Source organism: Myodes glareolus, chromosome 7 (assembly GCF_982192425.1).
Source record: "Myodes glareolus chromosome 7, mMyoGla1.1, whole genome shotgun sequence".
Lineage (NCBI taxonomy): Eukaryota > Metazoa > Chordata > Mammalia > Rodentia > Cricetidae > Myodes > Myodes glareolus.
In genome coordinates this window covers 37267131-37291054 of record NC_142032.1, presented here as the reverse complement: position 1 = coordinate 37291054, position 23924 = coordinate 37267131, and the positions used below count along the sequence as shown (strand labels likewise).

The window sequence follows — 23924 nt, the reverse complement described above, 5'->3', positions numbered from 1 at the left end:
CTCAGTAAGCCACAGCCTTGTGGAGACATGCAGATTAATAGAATTGGGTTTATTTAATATGTAAGGGTTATTTAATAATAAGCCTGAGCTAATAGGTCGAACAGTGTTGTAATTTATATAGTTTCTGTGTGATTATTCGGCTGGGAATAATTCTGGGTAGCTGGGAAATGAAAGAGCACTCTCCCCCCTACCACGGCATCCTGCATCCACAACTGGCACAACAAGGGGCTTCCTGCACCTGCATGTGGCACAGCAAGGGGCATCCTGGACTCACACCTGACACAGCTAGGAGATCCAGGGCATCCCGCATTCACATCTAGCATAGCAGGGCTGTCAAGACTGCAACTGATCTCTAGCTCCAGGCTAACAGTTCTCAAGCCTGGATGCCAAATTAACATCACTGGAGAAGTTTTTAAAAACACCCATGTTCAGAACTCCATAGGGCAGGTCACATCAGATATTGGGAATCCTTTCAAATAGCTTTCTGGGTGAGAGCCACAGGTAGCCAGGGCTGGAAGAGGCTCCTTGGGAAGGAAATGCAGTCTCATGTTGGCCTAGGGGTCCATGTCTGCCTCCTTTTGCTCAAAGTTGGGACAAAGATAATAGCTACTGCTTTGCAGCTCAAGAGGCACCACTGCCCTTGTCATGCGGGTGATTCTCACTACTGTCTTATGGTTTCTTTCTGTCCTTTGTATTGGGAAAAGTGAGAACTTGGCCAGATTTGGAGTGACCAATTCATTCTAGGACTTTCTCACACCAGGTTGGGTGTGAGACATCCCATCTACGAAGACGCTTCGAAGTCCCCGGCAAAGCAGAGCAGTGGCCATCCAATAGAAAGGACCACTTGTCCAAAGAGGTGCTGAGTAAGGAAACGTGCACATTTAGCATGCACCTCTGCATAGTCCATTCCCTGGAACCTGAAATCTCACGTGGCATATACACCCACCCACACATATAGGTAAACATATGTAAACATATATGTAAACATCACACTGGCTATGAAAGCGGAACTCCTAGCAGAGTAAATCATTCCCTTCTATGATAACAGGGAGGCACCGGGCACCATTCTCAGCTAGTTTATCCATTTCTTTTCTAAGGTTCACAATTTGACAACCCTTTCTTACAGACGAGGGAACAGAGTCAAGAAGTCATTCATGTGAGGTCGCACAGCTATTAAGTGAGAGAGAGGAGATTTGAATCTGCACAGCTTGACTCCGAAAACCTATGGGCTTCCTGACTACTGGCACCATCTGGTGATGACATCAGTCCCAGAAGAAAGTAGGGGAAGTGACCATGTGGCAAGAGCTGAGGCCATCCATCTAAGGATCTGAGGAATGGACTTGCGGCTCTCTCTTTCCATGCTCCGCATCTCAGGACCTCCTAACTGCTCACTTCTAATTCTCATTCAACTGCAAAGTTCTCTCCATCTCAGGTCATCTGCCCAAGATGGGGATTTATTTCTTTACACAGCAGGACCATGAAGTAAAACCAGGGGATCAATATCCTTCCAAACAGACTCCAGAAGGTGCTAGAAAATCGTGGCACAATTTGTTCCGTCCATGTCTCAAACCAATTACGTTCAACCCTCTCACATCTGGCAGAAAGGAAGGCTCACTGAAAAACAGTCACCTTTCTGTTCTAAAACATACACTTTCTGAAATGCACAGATGCTCATGGGTAGGAGAGCAAAGTTAACCTGCTCAGAAGATGTCAGAGCCTGCTGGGAGGTCAGAAAGGCCATGTGGCAGCAACCACTGCCTCCATCTCCTCTGCACTGTAGGCTTCATGCATCTTGAAAAGTCAAGAGTTGTAATAGATGAAGCACATAAGAAATCCATTGTTACTAATGAGGCCCAACATGGCCAAGCTCACCGTCCTTTCAGCACTACTTTGCAAACTCTCCGGGGAAAGGCTTGCACCTAAACCTCCTCTTCACTGTGTTCCTGTCCTAGCTCTCGAAAGCTATGATGGGAAGTATTGCTGGATGAACAAATGAATGACAGCAGGAGTCTCTGACTCTCTCCTAAAAGGGAGGCTAGGCAGAGAGAGCCCACCTACCACACTGAGGGAAACTCCACAGGGCTGCCTGAGCGGATCCACTTCACAGGTGAGAAGACGGAGGGCCAGAGAAGCAGAGCTGCCCATCCGAGCCAACAGAGCCACAGCAGAGCAGGGGTGTCAAGACCAGAGCTAGCTCCGCCAGCTCCCGGTGCCGGGCCATTTACAGGACACCATCCCACAAGTTAAGTGGAACTGATTCCCTCTCCATACAAAAGAGTAACAGGAACCTTGGGGAATGACTTTTTAGCATTAAGGAAAGAGCAGCAGCAGATGTTGGAGAACCAGCAAGAGTAAGTTTGAATCCTCCCATGGCCAAGGTGCCTTTAGCCAGTGACTTGAGCCTCCCTAAACCACAGACTTCATCTATAAAGCAGGGGCTATTTATGATCCCTTCTTCATTTCAGGCTGGAGAATAAGGCATGGAGCATGGGGCAGGGAGTGCTAGGCATTGTGTCTATTGCTTAAGAGCCTCCTATGAGTGACACATATTAGCATTATTCTACTTACTTATTATTTATTTACTCATTCAATTGACTCTCCAGAACAGAGAGTGGAGCCTGCTAACAGTTTCATGGCCAGCAGTGGGATGTATTCCGCTCACAGGAACACACTGGCCCTAGAACAGAGATCTGTGAACTTATATATCCCACATTATTCCTGTGTTAACAAGGCTCATCGGAACAACGGAACTCCCTAAGAATTGTTCCCAACAAGTCATACGCTAAACCAGGAATCTCCCCAGTGGCTTTCAGGCCCAAGACCTTACACTCAGTTATTGCATTCCCTCCTTAGTAAGGTCTCTTAGTGACAAGTAATCTCCCAAAATCCATTAGGGAGGCCCAAAGCACAATTTTAGGGATTGCATCTAAATCCCAAAGGACAAGATGCCTTCTTTAAAAGCCCTTTAATAGACACCATGCAAAGCAACGCTCATTCTATATGGAAGTCTTAAGCCTGTGGCCCAATGGCCATGCTTAATAGACTCTGGGTTCCAGAAAGCACTGGAAAATGTGGATGTAGCTCAAAGGCACCAATCCCATGATTCCATTTACACAGTACTCTTGCCATTTTTCATCAGCAGCACGCGGGATTCACTAAGCAGTCAATGGAACGTGTCCCATGAAAACCCCATGGAAGGGGATCGTGTGATGGAGACATTCCTCACACTCCAGTGGGAGTTTGGTTCCCAACACAGCGGGTGATGGCTTGCAGAGAATCCAAAGAGCTTCAGCTTTCTAACTTCACAAGGAGGCTCTTGGGGGTGTCAATCACAGTGCCTCTACACTCTGCCTGCCCTAGATTGAATGGCACACAGCCCATTCCTAACAGGCCTGCAGAGAAACCGTCCTCGCAGCCCTGATAATGCTGTCATCACAACCACTCACCCCTTCTGCCGTCTAGCCAAGTTTAGAAGCACTGGCCACAGAGAACAAAAAAAAAGTCACTCTACTTGATCATCTGAAACTCGGAGATATGGTGGCCTCTTTCTTTCTCCTGCTGTCTGGGCAGAATTGAAAACAGACAAAAGTGAAGTTAAGACCCCCTTGGAAGGAGGCAGATGTAAGCTTTCCTTCATGTGACTTGGAGAAACATAAATTAGTTGGACGAATATGGGAGACTTAAGCCGACTCAATGTCGGTGCCTCGGTGCTCTTGTGAACCCGGTCTTGAGTTAAGATGGATTCAGTTCCTATGTAATGAGAGTAGAAACAAAGGAGAACGACCGGAGTGCACTACAAGCTGGACAATTACTTTGGGAAATAAAATTTCCTTATGGAAAGGAACTGGAGAATAAGTCAACAATGCAAAGCACGAAAGAGCGGATCACAGAATGACTGTGCTAAAGACTCTGAGATTTAGTGACATCAAGGCCTGAATTACAAAGACTGGAGCCAGGCCCTGTTAAGCCAGGCCACATCCAAGTGAGCGTCAGCACCCACATGGGAAAGGGACAAGTTGTTGGTGCAAACTGCCAGTACTTTACAATCTGACCATTAGTATGGGTTTTGGAAGGGGAGATCTTTCTTTTTTTAATATTTATGTATTTATTATATGTACAATATTCTGTCTGTGTGTATGTCTGCAGGCCAGAAGAGGGCACCAGACTTCATTACAGATGGTTGTGAGCTACCATGTGGTTGCCGGCAATTGAACTCAGGACCTTTGGAAGAGCAGGCAATGCTCTTAACCACTGAGCCATCTCTCCAGCCCAAGGGGAGATCTTTCTAGAAGGGTTTTATTAGCTATGAATTTGTGCTGGTAATGATAAGACAACCAAAAGAAATCAAAACTTAGTTTTATAATTTTATGTTATTTTCTTTTTATCATTCTTTACTACAACCTCTTGCAACTGGGTTATCCTCATATGGTTTGTGTGTATATTTAAATTGTTCCTGTGAGTCCTCCCAAATGTTAAGATATCCATATTTCCAGACCTTAAGAATAACAGAAATACAATTAGTGATGAGGGAAAGAAATGGCTAAGTTGAAATTGTCTCTCCTTGCCTTCCCTCTTTCCCTCCATCTATCTTTCTGCTCCTCCGTGGGTCCTGTAAGCATTTTCTTGAGACCTACTTTATATCAAAAAATGAAGAAGACAGACATGGCCCCTATCCTCAGCTATTTACAGTGCCCACCTGACAAACAGAGAAATCCAGCAGACCTAAGAAAATCGGAAGAGTGCTGAAGACTCTCTGTGGCAAGGTAAACCACAAGACTCTTTCTGTTATGCTAAAATCCAAGACATGAAAATTACCAATTCAAGAACATGGTGCTGTACTCAGGAATATGCAGGGCAAAAATCTGGTGGGACAATTTGGTCAGGGTATTATTGTCAGGAGTTCTGTATGTAATTCCAAATTTCCATAAAGAAGTGGATGTATAACTTAGGAATGCCTTGACTCACTTAAACAAACAAACAAGACTATTATTCTAGAAAATTCAGCGTAGCATTCTTGCTTAGAAATGATCAACATTGTTGAACTGCAGGTTTTCTTTGGCAGGTATGAGGACCTTTGTTGCTATGCAACTAAAGCTGGAGGTCGAGCCTGAAGATCTTCCACATAGACGGCAGCTCTTCAGCATTGCCTGTACCACGGCAAACTCAGAAACTCTGGGTTAGGACAACCCAGATGCTTTAAAAACAACATTGCCTCTTAGAAAACCAATGCTAATGATGAAAAAACAAAGGGACACTCAACAGTGCAAAAAAAAAAAAAATCCCAAGTTTTGGCTTTTAAAAAAAATTCCTAATTTTAGTATATTAGTACATTCTCTTTGTGTTTGGAATAAATCCAGATTCCTTTAAAATTGGAAGAAGAAGCCCAAATGCCACTTAGATGAATAATCCTCTGTTTGACTGAGTATGTACAAAATGTCCCACCCCCAGTGAAACAGCTTTCTAGATCCTTCCTGGGACATGGTGGACACCTGGTCCTAGCACTTGGTGATGACTTGGTCTCTTATCCAGTTTCTTTGATATAGCACTGAATGTGGTGCCTACTGCCTGGAGCCTGGATCTTCTCACACTAAAGAAGCCTGAACACAGATCGGTCTACCAGCCTGCTACTTTGGCACACCCTGTGAAACAGAGATGCCAGCAGGGACATTTCTATTCGGGATATATCTTGCTCTTTATGGACCTAACCCTGAGCAATGTCTTGGCATCCTTGAACTGAGGTCAAGTCTTACTTCCAAGCTTTCTTGGCACTGCCTTGTACATTCTTGGTTGCTACTCACTTCCATGCCCCAGGGAGACTGGCAAAAGCTGCTACTTTTGAAAGCTGAAGTACACTTTAGAAGATTCTCTGAGTCAATCTGTCTCTCCGTTTCTCTTCCTATACTTAGCTATTGATTCTGAAAGCCATGTTTTAACATAGACAGATAGCTCTTATGATGAACCAATATCTGTAAGTTTGAAAGGAAGGACATAGAAGTCACATGGTTGGCTTCAGTGTCAAACAAGAGCCCTGGATGTGAGTCACAGGCCTTCTGTGTCTGTGTTCTTGTACTGACTTAGTTCAACACACTGTGGAAACTCAGGCACACTCTTCTGGTCCTGATGCAAAGCAAAACACTGATATCTCATCCCTATTCCTTGGATGTACACCAGAACTACTTAAACGTTCTTCTTTAAAATGAAAAGACCCATGGCACAATTTTGAATCATTCTCAGGAATTCGAAGTTGGTATAGGACAGAAATATATATATATATTATATATATATATATAAAATTATATATAAATTATTTATATATATATAAAACCAAGCTTCCCTGTGATTCTGATACAGCCGACTCAGAGCCTTCCTCTTAAGGAAGCCTGATACAAGAGATGAATGAAGCCATTTCTCTTTTCTAGATTCAGCACCATGTTCCTGCAGGTCCTGCACACACTTCCAACTACTTCAGAGGTAGAAGGAGGCATTGTTTTCACAGAAAGATTGACAAGCACGGTAGAAGCAGTCTACACCAAAGAGACTGAGAACTGTTTTAGCTCTGCTGGATTTAATGAAAATGCAGACTTCTTCCAGGCTCTGGAACCCTGGGAGAGCCATTTCACGCTTCCTTGGGCTCAGAGGCTCCATCTCTCGAAGTAGGCTAACGTTTTAACCCAGAAAAATGGCAGAGAATGCAGCAATTTTAAAGCCCTTGACATGAAAAAAAAATCTCTGTGTTCTTTAAAAGGAAAATGACAGACAACTCCCAAAGCATAAGTTTTTTATCTCCCCATTCAGTCTGGCCTTTGTGTTGCAGTCAGCATCACTAGCCCAAAGCAAAACTTGCTGAAAGCGCCTGCAGGCTCGCCTCCCACACGTGGGGGTATGGCATTCCCACTGCCCAGCTAGCTGAGAGTCTAAGCTGTGTCTCCTTGGAGCTCAAGATCTAAGACAATAAGCATCAGAAACGCCCTTCTCATGATATTTCCAGTTCTGTCTCTTGATACTCTCTCAGGCCCTATGTTCAAAGGTAGCAAATGCCAGCCCTTGGGCAAACTCTGAACTCTTGCTTGTGTCCAGGGCTACCTCTTTACTGGAAGGCGGTCATGCTGGTTTGTTCATTCATCGTCTGTGACAATTTTCTGCTACTGTCATGGAGCGGAGTAATTTTGACAGAGACCCCACAAGGCTTTATGACTGGTAGAGCCTAAACTGTTTACTCTCTTGCCTTTTATGAAAAGTTTCGTGATTCTGACCAAGGTTGCTCACAGATATTTTCACCATGATCTATAGTAAGTGCATTGTACCAGGAGAGCTACTGTGCACATACATGTGCCTGTGTACGCTTACATATACTCAGAACTTTGGCAAGCAACATCTGCATAGCAAGGCATTCTCACAGCTTCTATCCCTTAGAGCAATTGCGGCTATCATATTAATCTCATGATCCATATTGGAAAATTACCACGCCAGATAAAGTGAGCAATTTTGGCTACCTACAAGACACATCCCTGCTCTTCCACCTCCCTTGATTTTTCTGACATTAATATCATCTGGCATGGCCTTCGCCTTTCATGTCTGTGTCTAAAATTCCTCCCCATTCTTCAAGTACGAGCTCAGTTTCCAACTCTTTCAAAAAGCACAAGTTAAACTTCCAGTCCCAACGTATTCTTCTCTTATCTCATCTTCTATAGCACATTCTCTATGCCTTCTATGGTCCTTCCAAGTTTCTGTTCTTGTTAGGAAAACTTATTTTTCTTAGGAATGCAGTCTTCATTCCTTTGTATTCAACATATCAACTGATCTAATGCTTTATAATCACAAAACAATTAATTTATTAAGTTTATAAAGTAGAAATGTGCATTAGTAAGTTGTCCTAGTTTGCTTTCTAGTGGCAATAAAACACCAACCAAAAATCAACTTAATATGAAAAGTCATAATCCTGAAGATCATAATCTATCACTAAGAGAATCAGTGCAAGCAGTTAAGGCAGGAACTTGGAGGCAGGAATGAAATGAAGGCCACTCCCCCATCCCCACCCGTGGGGTGGAGGGGACGACCAGGATCTATCCCTGGTTCATGAGCTGGCTTTTGTGGAGCACATTCCCTACGACTAAGGATGCCTTGCTCATCCTTGATGAGGAGGGGAGGCCTTACTCTTTTGGAGAAGTGGATGAGGGGGGCTTGGAGGGAGGTGGGGGGAGTGAGAAAAGGGAAGGGAGGGAGAACTGTAGTTGGTATGTCAAATGAATTTAAAAAATAAAATTTAAAAAAAAGAAAAAAATGGAGGCCACAGAGGAAAACTGATTACTGGCTTAGCCTTCATGACCTGTTCAGTTTGTGTTTTGAGGACCACTTGCCCAGGGAAGCGCTGCCAAGAGTTGTCTGGGCCCTCCAACATCAATCATTAATTAAGAAAATTCCCTACAGACTTGCCTACAGGCCATCTGAGAGAGGAATTTTCTCTGCAGAGATGCCCTCTTCCTGGATAACTCTACCTCAACAAATAAAACAAACAAAACATCTCACAACATCAGAGTTCCTTCAATAGCCATATTAGTATGCTGGAAACTAAGGAAAGAATAAATAAATATAAAGATAAGTTAGCCTCTTTCTTTCTTTTTTTTTTTTTTTTTTTTTTTTTTTTTTTTTTTTTTTTTTTTGTCAGCCTTACACAAGCTAGAGATTTTGGGAAAGAGGAACTTCAATTGAGAAAATATCTCCATCAGATTGCGTGAAGGCAAATATCTGGGCATTTTCTTGATTTAATGAGAGGGTTCAGCCAACAAGCAGTGGTATCATTCCTGAAAAGGTAGTCCTGGCTTGTTTAAAAAGTGAGCTAGGCAAGTCATGGGGAACAAGCTAGTAAGCACCCTTAGCAGCAATCCTCCAGAGCGTCTAATGCAGTTCCTGCCCCTGGCTTCCTGCCTTGAGCCCCCACCTTGACTTCACTCATGGTGGACCATTAGCTGTAAAAGGAAATAAACTTTTCTCCCCAATTGCTTTTTCTCATGGTCTCTATCAAAGGGACAGAAACCTAAGACGTGTGTCACTAAGGAACATCTAAACATAAGCACAAAAAGAAAAGAATAAAGCAAATTAGATGAGTGCACATGACATCTTCAAGTCAACATAGGTCATAGGGGGTCTAACAGTGTCTCTGGAGATGCATAAGAAAAAGGGACTATGAAGGATAAATGTTTGAAAAGGTAGTGATTATTTTCCAAAATTAACTACAAATATAGACTCAGAAACATGAGAGTTAAAAAGCAGGACTAAACACACAAATACGCACACAACACACAAACCCCCCTACAGGCAAATTAAATTTTAGACATTGAAAATCAAAAATTAAAAGAAAAAATTGAAGGTAGCCAGCGGCTACCTACCTTATAGGCCTTGGAAAAGGTACTTTATAGAGACGAATAAAGATACAAATTATAATAGAATTCATGGAAATATGCAAAGCAATGGGGTGACGTCTTTAAGTTATTAAAGAAGAAATTTTAAGCATTTTAACTGTGACAATGGTGCCATGATTATACGTTTTTTTCTAACACAGATTTATATTTAAAAATTCCCACTAAAATATTCAAGAACAATAAGATGAACTTTGGGGCAGGAGGTTACTTCATAACAGTCAGGAAAGGTAACTTTGTGGAGAGAGTAGAGAAAGCCATGCTGATGATTACTTTACCAAAACAGGGAAGGAGGGGCATGGGAGCACTTGCCAAACATTCAGGAGGCAAAGGCAGGAAGATAAAAAGTTCAAATTTGAGGCCAGCCTGATTTATATAGTGAATTCTAGACTAGCTTCAGATACACAGAAAGACCTTGTCTAAAAACAAACAAACAAACAAACAAAACAACATAATGAAGCTCACCTGTAATCTATTCTGGAGGCCAAGATCACATGTTCAAAGCAGGTTTGTGTAGAAAGGCCCTAACTCCAAATGTAAAAGGTTTGAAGATACCATTTAGTAGTGACGGAGCGCTTGTCTAGCAACTGAAAAGCCCAAAGATCAGTCTTCAGTACTACAAAATACGATTGTTATCAGATAATGATAAAAAGACTGACCGTGGCTGGGCAGTGGTGGTGCACGCCTTTAATCCCAGCCCTCGAGAGGCAAAGGCAGGCAGATCTTTGTGAGTTAGAGGCCAGTCTGATCTACAGAGCTAGCTCTTGGTCAGTCAATGCTACACAAAGAAACACTGTTTCAAAAAAAAAAAAAAAAGAGGCAGAGAAAGAGACTGACTGACCATGAGTTGATAATACTGGAAATTGAAATTGGGAGGTATGATTAATATAATATTCTACTACACTTATTTTTAAATTCTCATAACAGAACTTCTTTTTCAAAAAAGGAACTTTTTTTTAGTGATATCCAAAGGGATGAATGTGTCCATATACACATCCTAATGGGTTTCTCTGAGTTTTGTTTGTTTGTTTCTTTGGTCTCTAAGTAATTCTTCCCCAGCTTTTGATGCACAGAAAGATTTACAAGTCTCCAATGGGTTTGCAGAACTGCAGCTACCCTCGCCAGTAACACGTAGCCCCACCCAGCCTACCAGTGCCAAAGCTCTCTTCTCCACACAGAGAGCATCGTCCGGAGTCCATCAGATTCGAGAAGAATCTCCATCCAGCAGGGGTCTCATACACAGGGACCTTCATTGATTTAGCCACTCTGAAAAAAATGAAATTTGAGGCAACCATCAATTCACATGCCTGGTTTCCTTTATTTTCTCAGCTCCAAAGGAAGTCTTTTGATATATTCGTTCCATAAGTACTTTTCAGAACAATTTGAGTAGTTGTTGGCAGTGTTGACCCTGTAAGGAACAGAATAAGCAGAATCCTTTGGTGTTCTCAACTCTGCTTTCTCTATAATACAATAAATACTGAATCAATGTATGAATGATTCTAATATCAGTGCTCCAATAAATTCTCTTTGTCATTTTGCTAAGAGTCTACTTAAGATGCGAGAATCTAAATTAAGATGGCATTTGACCACAAACATTTAGGAGTATTGTTGACAATAATTACTCTATGAATCTGCCTAAACCCTATGAAACAGGAATTCACCTCTAGAAATGATATGTAGTGGACACTCTGTATGTATTCACTGCTCCTGGTGAATTCAGCCTATAACACACACACACACACACACACACACTAGATATTTTATGACTGGAATCTTCATTCATTCTAAGAATGCTGGTGGCTTCTGGCTCCCAAATATGGCTCTCTTTCAATAAGAGATGTCTCCACTCAGCCTGGAGAGATGGCTAAGTGGTTAAGAACACCGGCTGCTCTTCCAGAGGTCCTGTGTTCATTCCCAGCAACCACATAGTAGCTTACGGCCATCTATAATGGGACCTGATGACCTCTTCTGAAATGTAAGCATATGTGTAGACAGAGCACTCATACCTTAAAGAAATAAACAAACAAGCAAATAAACAAATCTTTTTAAATAGATATCTCGAAGTCGGAGAGTCGCTGCTATGTCAACCCAGTTAGTGACTGATCCGTGTGGAATCGTCAAAGCCCTGCCATTCCTCCTTATTTTAGTACAAATCTGAAGCTATTTCAGTTCCAGGGCTCCTCACGTGTTGGCTGAGACCTTTCATGAGTTTTCAGTAGTCAGGTGTCTGTCTGTCTGTCTGTCTGATTGTCTTCACTGTCCCTTTCCTAGAACTTGATTATGGCATATTTCCTAATTGTCCACATGTTACAGCCTGTCCTCAGCTTAGCACTATTAAAGACTATGAAAACCCCTTAGTAACACTCAGTGGGTGGTTTAGGTAGTTGAGGACATGCCCTCCCTCAAAAGGACTGCACGATATTGGTCTCACCTTCTTTCTTTTTCTGACTTCTCATGAGGAGATCAGTTTCCTGAAACACGTGTTCCCATTAATGTGGGCTGCATCATCCTCACCCTAGGGCCAAAGGTAACATGGTCCGTTGACTACGGAATAAACCTCTAAACTGGAACAAACATCTCTTCTTTCTATGTTGACTGCCATCGGCATTTTGTGACAGTCACGGAAACCTGACTGACAGAGTGTTGATCAGGGAGGCAAATTTGATCTTTAAAGCAGAAAGGAATAAACTCGCTAAAGGCAAATTTCTTTTGGAGCCATTTCCTGGAGAGTCTAGGGTGTGATATTACTCAACAGAGTGTAACATGAGATTGGACAAGACTGATCAATAACCATTTACAATAACTGAAACGATATAAATCAATGTCCTGGGAGAATGGACAAATAACTTATGATATCGAGAAGGTTAATCTTAGTTGTCTATTTCATTAAGTTAAGAGACACCTAGAAGATTAATGAAGCATGCCTTTGGGTACCTGTGGGGGTGTTTCCAGAGATGAGGATGTCATAAGGGTTGTGACCTAATGATTCAATGCACTGACAGATTCACAGTTTGAGTAGACTGCTCAGAGGGAGCAGAACTATGCAATATGAATCCTAGATGGAATCGGTAGGTCACTTGGGCCACGCCTTTGGGGACCACCTCATTACTTTGTGTCCAGGCCACCATAAGGTGAGTAACCACTGCCATATATTCCTGCAACCGTGATATTCTTCCTCACCTCAGGCCTAAAACAATAGCTCTAGCTAACTTGAACCAAAACTTGAAACTATGACCTAAAATAAATATTTCCTTATTTCCAATTACCTTCTCTGGTATTTTGTCATGATAATGAAAAGCTCACTAACAAGGATGTATAGACGTCATTAAACAAACGATTTTGTTAGGCACCACCCTGAATGAATGGAGCACACAAAGGAATGTGTGTGGTATTGTAATACTTAGATGCTTAGATGTTAGCTTATCTCCTTTTCGACATCTTAAGAAAAATATACAATTGCACTTATACCCTGGGAAGAACCATGGAAGAGCCTTTCCACAAACTTTAGAACAAATGAGAATGTTCCGCGCTGCTAATTTCATCAAGAGCTGAAGGAAGAATAAATCACACAGAAGCTCAGTGGAGCAGATAGGAAAACATGGGTCACAGTTAACCTAACATAAACTCATGAGCATGGTAAATAGACTGTACAACACAGGGAGAAGGTGCGGACGAGAGAGCGGGGAGCGGGCGCGAGGACACACAATCTTTGTTCGAAATACTCTTGTGGGTTCAAAGCCAACTTGGCAGAACTGAAGGGAGGGGAAAGGATTTCCCCAGGTCCCACCCTCCCCAATTAATCACTGTCAGGAGGGCACCAGGCTGTGACTGCAGGCTGGATTGTAAAGAACCAGATACTTTTATAACCATGAGCCACAGTTGCAGCTACGCGAGCTGAGATAAGATGGGTAATTAAATTCCAGGACCCTGTGTGTATAAACTGATTGTGCCCTGGGGTTGGAAAGGAATTCCTGCTTCTACCCTGAACTTGAGAGTCATCCCAAGCACAGCATTCAGCAGCAGACACTATGAGTTAGACCTTCTGCTGGCAGGAAGCCTCCGGTGTCTACGATCCCCTAATACAAAAGCTGAAAGTGAAGCAGCCGCTTCCCGAGCCCGGCCACCATATGCCAGGAGCAAAAGGCAAGCTATGCCAAGGAAGGAGAGAGTAGGACCATGGAGGCTGCAACCCTCCTGCCAGGGAGAACAAGCCCTGGTGGCTAACGGAACATTTACACTAAGCACTCTCCTCAGCTGAGATTTACAGACCTCCACAAAAGGGGCTTCAAGTTGGACAAGGTCTTAGTCTCATTTTGCAAGAGCTTCCCCCTCGCTCCCCCTTGTATTCTGCGCTCTTAAAGCTCTCCTCTGTTTCCCAAAGATGCCCCTGCCTGCCTTCTGTTATTGCTGTGCTCCATTAGTCCTTCCATGCCATTCATTTGACTCAGATTAGGCTTCTCTGTTTCCAATTTCTAAATTTATCTTAAATGACCTGCCGTCGGAAAGTCTGTCTAGGTACCTTTTGTCATGCTAAGAACAACATGCCGGAGACTGCGTGATTTATAGAGACCAGAAAGTTACTTCTCAGAGTCCTGGAGGCTGGGGATGTCCCCGAGTGCAGTGCCCATATTTGGCCTAGTGAGGGACTTCTTGCTTTGTCCTCACGAAGCAAACTATGGAAAAGCAACCTTGCCACCTGTGCTCCATGAAGCATCTCTCATAAGAACTATAAATTCATTAACAAGAAAGGAAGGAGCCCTGCTGACCTCATCATCTCTTCAAAGCACCCCCCTCCCCTTTTAAATTCTTTCACCATTTCAACACCTAGACTCTGGAGGGGATTAACTTTCAACATGAATTCTGGAAGGGATCTAAGTTTCTCCGGTACATCAAGTTGATTGTATAAAGCCCACTGCAAGAAAGTTTTAACATATTTAAAGGTGACAAGATCTGGGTCCCTTTGCCTATATCCAAATGTCTCCTTTTATATTTTGTGTTCTGAATCCTCGGCCCTCCTTTAAAAGCCTTTACTCTCCAGTCTGGGAGAAGAAGCCTGCATCATTGCACAGACTCAACGACGTTCTCAGGTGCTCTCCATATTTTAAATTCCTATGAATCACTTTCAAAATTAAGAGTTCACAAAGGAAGAAAGCACAATGTAGCAAGCACACACTTTATACCAGCTAATACCCAAAGGACCAATTAGCATATGAAAAATACTTGAAACCGCACGCTAAAATCACAGTGAAGTATCACGCTGCCCACAATCCTGTAGGAAAAGAATGGAACTGCCAATGCTGGAGAAGATATGGAATCTCGGCACAGAAGAATACAGAATCATACTGACTACAGTCTATTTATTCAAAACAGCACAGTGCCATACCATAGGACAGCAAAAATGAGCAAACCAGCACAATGTAGAATAACGTAAACAGTGATTGGTATCCTGGAGCAAAGAAGCCAGACAGAGGGATGCTGCAGAATTCCACGCAGACACGGTGCAAACTAGGAGAGAGAAATCCCTGGTGGCAGAAATCAGGGCGCTGATTATCTGGAGATGGATGGAGAACAGTGACGAGGCAGGCTTATTTCTTCATAGCAGCGGCTGTTGCATGTGCGTGTTTATTATGTGAAAATCGCTTAGGCTATGGACTCTTATGCACTGAGTGAGCCTTTTTTACAGGCACATTATACTTCATTAATATTAAGAGTTTATTTTATATTAATAGTTTATTTTATATTAATAGTTTATTTTAAAGCTAGGCCTGGTGGCACAGTGCTCAGGAAGATGAAATAGGAGGACCAGGAATTTGGAACCATCCTGACTTCAAAGAGTAAGGTACTATGGGGGTGGGATGGGGGGGGGCACAACTATTTAACTATTTATTTAACTATTTTTAGAAGTTTATTTGTATGAAAAATCCCTCTGGAGTCTTTAAGATTAAATACACGTTTGAATTAGCCAGATTTTCATACTCCTAGGAAAGAAGCGAGCCCCCATGTGTTGGCAATGTCCAGTAGACAAGGAACAGTCTTCAGGTTGGCTCTCCAGCATCTTTACGGGTTTGCGTTCACTCTCTGGGCCCTTTGATGTCTGGCTCTGCTGTCTGGGGATGCTCTCTAACAAAAGGCTGATATGAGCTTGTACTTTAAAATCCCCTTTAAATGAAGCCTACCCAGATCATAAATATGAAATGAGGCAGAGTTCATCTAAAGCTGGCTTCCTAACAGCAGTCTCCCTCGGCTTTCCTTCTTTCTTCTTCCAGTGATAAAGCTTAAATCCAGGACCTTGCACGCAGCAGGCAAGAGCTCCAGCACTGAGCTTCACTCCCAAGCCCTCTCATTTTGATGGAATGACTCACACTCACAGGTAAAAGAGACACAAAATGTTGAGTGATCACACTAGCATGACTGCAAACGTTTTTATTTTTTTCCAAGCATATATAAACTTGAGCACTGTTGTATGACCTGGGGCCCATCCCATCTCAGCACTGTCTAAACCTCAAATCCCATGTGTGAAATGGCACCTTTCTGCTTGTCTTCTCAGATAGGCTGTAAGGATCAGATGAGGCAGTGCCCACAAATGGAAAGAAAATCCGCTTGCAGCTGTAGAAAGGCCTCCCGAGACACAACACTATCTCCCTTCTCCATAAGGGATCTTCAGTGAGTCCAAAGGAAGCAGGCTTATCGCCTGAGAATATTTAAAAGGCAAAGATTAAGATAACCACGTGTCTCTTGTTCCTCTGACTTGTAGGTGTCAGCCAACTATAAAGCAAAGGAGAATTCCCAGCCCAGGAGCCTTTGATGCCTTCACACTTCTGCATATTCATTTCAGGTCTGTGCCGTGGGAGAAAGTAGAGGACCCTTCCCTGTCACATTTTCAAGGGTCTGACAACATAAGACATGCAGATTTCTGAAGATCCTGACTTCACTTAAAGAGAAAAACAATCTTGGCTGCAGAAAGCTGACCAAAGCGCCAAGGAAATAAGTGTGCAGACCTGAGACCACCTTGACTGTGAAGAGAGCAGGCTGCCTCTGTGTGGGCAACCAAGTTCATGTTCACAGCCCAGTACCAGAGCACTTTGGTGTAACCCTCTGACTCTGATTATCTTCAAATAACAATTTTTAAAATTGCCCAGGAGCTGAAATCAAGCAAACTTAAGCTCTGAGTTCTCCAGTCGAGCAAGGGGTGGCCACGAGACAGTTGTCCTATGTCCTTCAGACTTCTGTATTCTAAGAATACAGAAAAACTTATCATCTTATTTGGTTTCATTTTGCTTTATATTCTGATTTACAGGGACTTCTGATTGAAGCTATTAAAAAGCATGTTGCGAGTCGGGCGATAGTGGACACCCCTTTAATCCCAGCACTCAGGAGGCAGAGGCACGTGGATCTCTATGAGTTCGAGGCCAGCCTGGTCTACAAAGAGAGTTCCAGGACAGCTAGGACTGTTACACAGAGAAACCCTGTCTCGAACAACAGAACAACAACAAGCAAGCAAACAAACAAACAAAATCATATTTAATGCCTTCAGGAGACTCAGAACCAATTCATTTACTTCTAGAGCCCAAAAGTATTGAGAACTGACAAGATTCAGAACCCGACCCAGGATGAAAAATATTTCAGTACAATAAAACCTCCCAGGTTTGTAGAAAACTCACTTTTCTCCTCTTCTGGAGTCTATTAGCATCTTTTCCTAAATGGTACCCTAGAGATCTATGGAGCTGACACTGTGGGGGGGGGGGGGGGTTAGAGGGAGCAGAGACACCTAGGCGCTGGGTAAAATGAACACAAAGAGACTGTATACAGGTGCTCGCTCTAAGAACAGAGACCGAGAAAATTAGCATCTGTATAAGGCTGTGCCGCCAATCTGAGGACAGAGTGGTCCTGGGAGGCAGAAGCCATTGAAATGTCATGGCTGTTCAGTTTTCCCAAAGCAAACATCTGCGCCTGATTCTCATGGTTCATACTGGGCTCAGCTTCAGTGGGGCCACAGAGACCTGAATGTCCGTCCCCCACGTGCTATGAACCCGCCTTTTACCTAAACCCATCCATGTGAAGCCTCGTTTGACAGAACAGCATCCACAGCTGGCGCCCATGGATGACTACGCAAAGACTTTGAGGGAACATGGGGAAAGGCTGTGTCTATTTAAATGTAAAGGAAATACGACAGATTTAGTTACTTTAAAAATTACAAAATATTTCCATTTCTGCTGAAGGAACCTGAAAAGAGGGTAAGCTGTAGATTTAGAAAAATACTTGCAATGCTCATTGAAGGACTCAGCAGCCTCAGTAAAATCCTGTGAATCAGTAAGAACAGCTGAAACAACCCGTACAGTTCGCAGGAAAAAGACTGACTGGCCAATCTGAAAACATACAGTAAATCATAGGACAGTGGTCAGATAATATTTCACACCCATGAAGAAAATAGAAAAATAAAGGAGCAGGGGAGAGGGGGATGGTGGGGATGGAGAGGAGAGGAGAAAGAAAGCTAAGGAGAGAGAGGGGGGAGGGAGGAGAGTGAACGAGTGGAGAGAGAAGAGGGGAGGGAGGGAAACAGACTCCAAACACTGTCAGCGGGAGGATACAGTTATTTGAGAGTTTTTTCTAGAATTGATCATGTTCTACCTTCCAGCAAGCCCACCACTAGGTAACTCTCCAGAGAAACATAAAGGTGTGTGTCTATTCCAGCACTATCCTGCGAGAGAAACTAAGCCAAGTCCCAAGCAACCTTACTACCCATCAAACAGGAACTCAACAAATGACATCTTTCTCATGCCAGAGTTCATAGATGGTGTGACTCAAGGGCACTCAAGTTCCCAGGGCCAAAGAATTCGGGGAAGAAATTGCACAGTCTGTTTCTTAGCATCACCACACAATTTTATCTTCCTTACTGCCTCCGCAACAGCCCTAGCAGAGCCCAGCAGGATAGCGCCCCAACTCTCTAGTAATGGGTTTCAGGTATTTGCAACTCTGAAGAATTGTTTAAAAAAAAAAAAAAAGAACTATTCAACTACAGAAAGAGATCCAGCATCCTCTGGCTGATCATCCTCTGGCTCCGTGAAGCAGCCAGGACCTCCCAGTGGCACTATAGCCACACGGGAACTTGGGATTTACCTGTCCCGTGGCTGTGTCTCTCTGGCCAGAAGGCAGGTCCGAGCATGCTAGATGTGGCCAGCTGTAGCTAGTTAGCCTGGGTGTTTCCTCATGCTTTTCACTTGCATGGATGGGACACAAGCCTCTTCCTACTTTAAATCAAAAGGCTTTTTGTTTGTTTGTTTTTGTTTTTCCTGTGTACTTGAACTAGAATCAAGCAGTTCCCTCCATTCCTCCTGTCCGTCAGACCTCATGCAAGAAATGCACCATGCCTGTATCTGGTCCCAAACTGGGCTCATGTTCAGCTCTCTGTTGGAGTCCTGCTCCTTATACACAAAGACCCAAAACCCTTAAGTGCCCAAACGCTCCAATTTTTATGAATTGGTTCCCTGAGCAGGGCCATGTGCCAACCTTCAGGGTCCCAAACCTTCAGGGTCCCAGCAGATCCCTCTGGGAGTGAAAAGCAGCTGCCATACCAAGTTTGGAAGGCCGAAGCCTGAACAATACTTCCTACCTGAATATTCTCTCCACCACCTGACTCTGACCTGTGTCCTATCAGGCGGCTCAAGTCACTGTTTCTCTTGAAGCCAGACCAAGTTACCAGGCCACCATCTCCACGTGGGCGCTGGGAAAATAAACGCCCATCATGGGACTGTTTGAGGCTGTGCCTACCTTCCATGGTTTCTTCTGTCTCTTGGGACTGGGCTCAGTTTCGCCAGCAGGGATCAGAAAAGGCCAGCCCACATTAGTTCTGCTCTAATATTATCTTTAAAAAAGACTTTGTTTAACGAGGCAGCATTATAAGGAACGCAACTGATGGAAAGGCCAACAACGTTTTGTGAGAAATAGAGCTGGACACTAAAAAGACTACTGCGTGGGCAAGAAGAGCAAGCAAACCCCGCGTGCTCAGTCACGTCCAAATGCCTTGGCTAGGGTAGGCAGGACCCCAGTCCTCTTACAACTCCACCCCTTTCTGGTTTTAGGAACTTGGCTAAGACATTTGTACTCCATAAACTCAACTTTTCTACCCATGAAACAGAACGACAAGCCGCTCCCTCAAAGGGGACTGAGTGGAGGGATTCCTGCGAAGTCCTGGGTTCTGGGACCATCAGCTAGAGTGAAGAGCTCCCCTGCTCCCCCTCTGTCACTTCTGACCCCAGACTCTCTCCTCTGACGTAGAAAACTGCCTTTCTGACAGGGCCTCCTTCAATCCTACAGCTTCAGATTCTCGTGCATGTCGTTTATGCTGTGTCTTGATGAAGGTCCTATCAGGAAGAGAGGAGACACTCCATTTGAGATATTAAGAGTTGGTACAGGAACTGCCCACACAGGCATGCAAGGTGAGGAAAAGCACAGTGGAGAGCCCATCCCTCCTGGGAAGGTACCGGATAAGCTAGATCCTCTCATCCAAATAGCTATAACTGGAATCCAAAGGTTCTGCCTGGCACAGGCCAGGACCTTCCGAAAGGCATGTTGCCAGTTCATGGAAACCTATCTGGAGAGATATAAACGCCTGACCACTTCCTCTTCTGCCAGAACTCCTTAGAAGACAAGCATGAAGGAGATACACAGAACGAGACTAAAAGTCCAGAGTAAATCTAAGCCATGGTGGACAACTCAAAATTTGGACACAAAATTTGACTGAAATGTTCACAATCCCAAATCACACAGCTTTCATGTGTAGTATGTCTGTCGATTTACCAAAACCAGAACTGTAGTTCGGTGTGAAACAGCCCAGAAGTCTGCTGAAGCCTTTCTCCCTGTATAGAGGAAGGACTAACTCCTCACCTCACTGGACCGCTTAGAGGAAGAGCACACCCTTCTCACAGACCTCTGGGGTTGACAGTTCCGTTCGGCACAGGTTGGAAACCACTGGCTCAAATGAACGCAGCAGCTACCTGTTGTATGGATATGACGCCAGTCTGGTCCAGAGGCCCCGTTCTGTGGCTATGACACCAGTGTGGTCCAGAGGCCCAGTTCTATGTATATGACACCAGTCTGGTCCAGAGGCCCCGTTCTGTGGCTATGACACCAGTGTGGTCCAGAGGCCCTGTTCTGTGGAGATGACACAGACGTGGTTCAAAGGTTTTTACTTCCACTGAACACTTGCAAGGACCAAGAAGAAAGAACGTGTCAAATTCTGTTCATTCACCTCAGGGATCAGATTGTGAGCAATGTGTATTTTTCCAAAGAGGCTTAGGAGAAAAGGTTGAAGAGAATTCCAGGGCGTAGACAGCCCACCCCCTTTAATCCTGACTTGTAAAACACTCGGAGCTCAGCAGAGAAAACAGACAACAGGAAAGTGTACCCTCATCCAAGCCAGCGGGGATACCCATGACCAGCGTGTGATGCAAGGCTCTCTAGTATGAGTGACCTGAGTGGTCCAGCCCTGAGTTGAAATCCCTAGGGAGTTGGGGGTAGGGTGAGGAAGGAGGCTGGCAAAGCTGCTGCTCACAGACAGGGCGACTGTGCCAGCTACAACTGAGAAAGATCCTCTCAGTGGGCCCTAGCTGTCGCTAAGGGACAGAAACCAAAATAGGTTGGCAAGAATACAGAGTTCCTGACATTAATGGGAGAAGCAGATGCTCCCGGGAAAATAAGTAGGCCATCCACTGTCCCATCGTTCCTCTCTGGGGACCTCGTGGGAGAGTTTGTATTGGTGAGGTTTCGTTCCAGGTGGAGCCCGTTGGGAGCTGAGGGAAAACGCCAGAGCAGGGCAAGAGCAGAGCGATTTTACTTCAGGAACTTACTGCCAGGAAGCAAGCCAGCCTGTAGGTGAACAAGGATGTAGAAATACCAGGGCCTCTGACTTTGGGAAGTAACTATGTACAGGGACGAATAGCTCCCTTCGAGTCAAGATCCCACACCTAGAGGAGAGGTGGAAATGGCAGAACAGGGCAGTACTCCAGCAGGCTGGAGCTAGGGCCTAGACAGTGCCTTCAAACGCCTCTGTTACAGCTTCAATATTGGTGCCCAACAGGCCTATGCACTGAAGGCTTGGTCTGCAGCCCACACCCTGCTGGGCAGTGGTAGAGTCTTTGAGAGATGGGACCTGAGAGAAGAAAGTTAGGTTACTAGGGAGTATTGAGACCTTGGACTCTCCTTCTCCTCCCTGAGCCCAGGTCCCCCAATCTTGCTTTCCAACTACCATGAAGTGGCCAGGACACCTCCACTACGCACCGCAACCATGCTGCACTGTGGCCACCACAGGCCCAACGCAGGGAAGCCAACTGACCATATGTACTGAAACCTCAGAAACAAAGTGGTCCTCCCCACATCTCAGGCATGCAATTATAGTGAAGGATGAATAACAACTTTCTTCCAAACCTCATATCCAACTATCCAAGTGGATTGCACTGAGTTCCTTAGACCAGAACACATGAAAATCGTCTGCTAAAACTTCACGATAGTTAGCAAGCAAATGTAGGGGGCTCTCCATGTGACTGCCTCTTCGTTCTGTGGTGCCCTTATAAAGGGTGCATCTGACAGCTCTGCATGCTGCAGCTCTTCCCTGGCTCACCCGAATTCAGGCAGAGTACATATGACCTTTCAGTCCCTTCAGGACATATTTGAAGTAGAAAGGGATCATACACTCCCAAGACGGTCACATCGCTGAAGGTATCCCTAAATGTATTTTGCTATCTTCAAAACCATTAAGGCTAAAGCATTTCATTTTCCTGCAACCCTGTGGTTGCATTGCATTATGGGAAACTCTGTGAATATGTCTTTAAGTGTTTGTGTGTGCATGTATGTGTGTGAGAGAGAGACAGAGACAGAGAGACAGAGATCAATAGCATTGCATTATGGGAAACTCTGTGAATATGTCTTTTAAGTATGTGTATGCATGTGTATGTGTGTGTGCGAGAGAGAGAGAAGAGAGAGAGAGGCCCCACCCCATTTCATGTCAAACATTAAAACAAATCCACATTTCACATACAAATCTTTGTGCTCCAAAAGCATCTTGGAAGGATTTCTGTAATTCTGCATTTGAAATGATGAACCTACGAGTCACTCTTCTAATTAGCTATTGGCAGTGACCTCCCATCCCTTGTGCACACTCAAGAATCCTTTCAGAATGAGAAAATACAGCCTATAAATTATTTTCAAGTGTTATAATGAGTTCTTGAGTCCTAAATTTAATAATAAAGTGACATGTTGCATTTTTCACATATTCAGTTAGGCAGCTAATCATGGGAGGGTTGCGTTTTCTTCATTTTGGAGCTCATAGTGGGATTTATTTAGGTCACCTTACAGGCATATGGATAGCTAAAGCCTGAGGGAAGAGCCTAAATATGGCAATGAAAAGTCAGTAAATGGCCTTGGTGTATGTAAGCATGTGCATAGATGGGTAGCACATATGTGGGGCAATGGAGAAGGGTGCACCTCTCCTCAGAACCTCGGGCTCTCACCTCTGTGGCCAAGCTGGAAGGCCAAGGCTGTTTCCTGTCCCCGCCACAGTCTGCAATACCATGCAGTACACTTGCTTCAGAAGATCCTAAGAACTAACTTCTGATCATTGCATTCCAGAGTCCTCTCAGTCTCTGCTAACATCCAGTGTGATTAAAGATGCCCGTTAGGAATACTGGACCCATGTGCAAGCATCCCCAGAACTTTAGCCTACTGCTGAAATATTGACCAAATTTCTTGAAAAGTTCAAAACAGTTGGAACAAAAGGCAGTCAGTCTCGTGGAGGAGGAAGATTTTCCAGTGAGTACAAATGCTTTCTGTGTAAGAAAAAGAACCAAATTCAAATCCCCAGTACCCACAAGTCAACTTCATAGCTATCAGCTCAGCTCTAGGCTTCATGAAAAACCCTGCTTCAAAGGAATAAGGTAGGGACTGAGAAGGCAAGAGGACCAACATTCTCTTCTGGCCTCAGCATGCGTATGTATGGTGTACATGCATGCACGCACACACACATAATCATACACACACATACACACATACACACCACACATAAACGCACATACATACACACTCATATCACACACAAACACGAAAACACACACACATACATACATACACACTCATATCACACACAAACACACCTCCAAAATAAGCAAGCAAAATTAAACAAATGGAATGAAAAACACTGTCAATCCCTTATCATGGTTCATGTGGACAGTTAACTTGACAGAATCACCTGGAAACACACTTCTGGCATGTCTGTAGGTGCTTTTCTAGAGTGGGTTAACAGAGGTGGAAAGACTCACCCTCATGGTAGGCAGCCCCACCGGTGGGCTGGGGGCCCAGACTGAATGAAAAGGAGACCATGAACTGAGCATCAGCGTTCATCTCTCTCTGTATCCTGATAGTAGATGCGATGAGATCAGACCAGCTTCCTTCTGTCCCTACTGCCAATACGTCCCCACCATGATGGACTGGACCTTCCAACTGTGAGCCAACAGAAAC

General features: G+C 44.1%; 1 protein-coding gene across 1 annotated transcript in view; it reads right to left on the bottom strand.

Moving 5' to 3' along the window:
• Nucleotides 1-23924, bottom strand: part of Pgm5 (phosphoglucomutase 5) — a 167183-nt gene that overhangs the window by 56694 nt on the left and 86565 nt on the right. The window contains exon 7 of the mRNA XM_087908023.1: nt 10567-10682. Within this exon, the coding sequence (XP_087764149.1) occupies nt 10567-10682 (116 nt within the window). The remainder of the gene's footprint in view (nt 1-10566; nt 10683-23924) is intronic.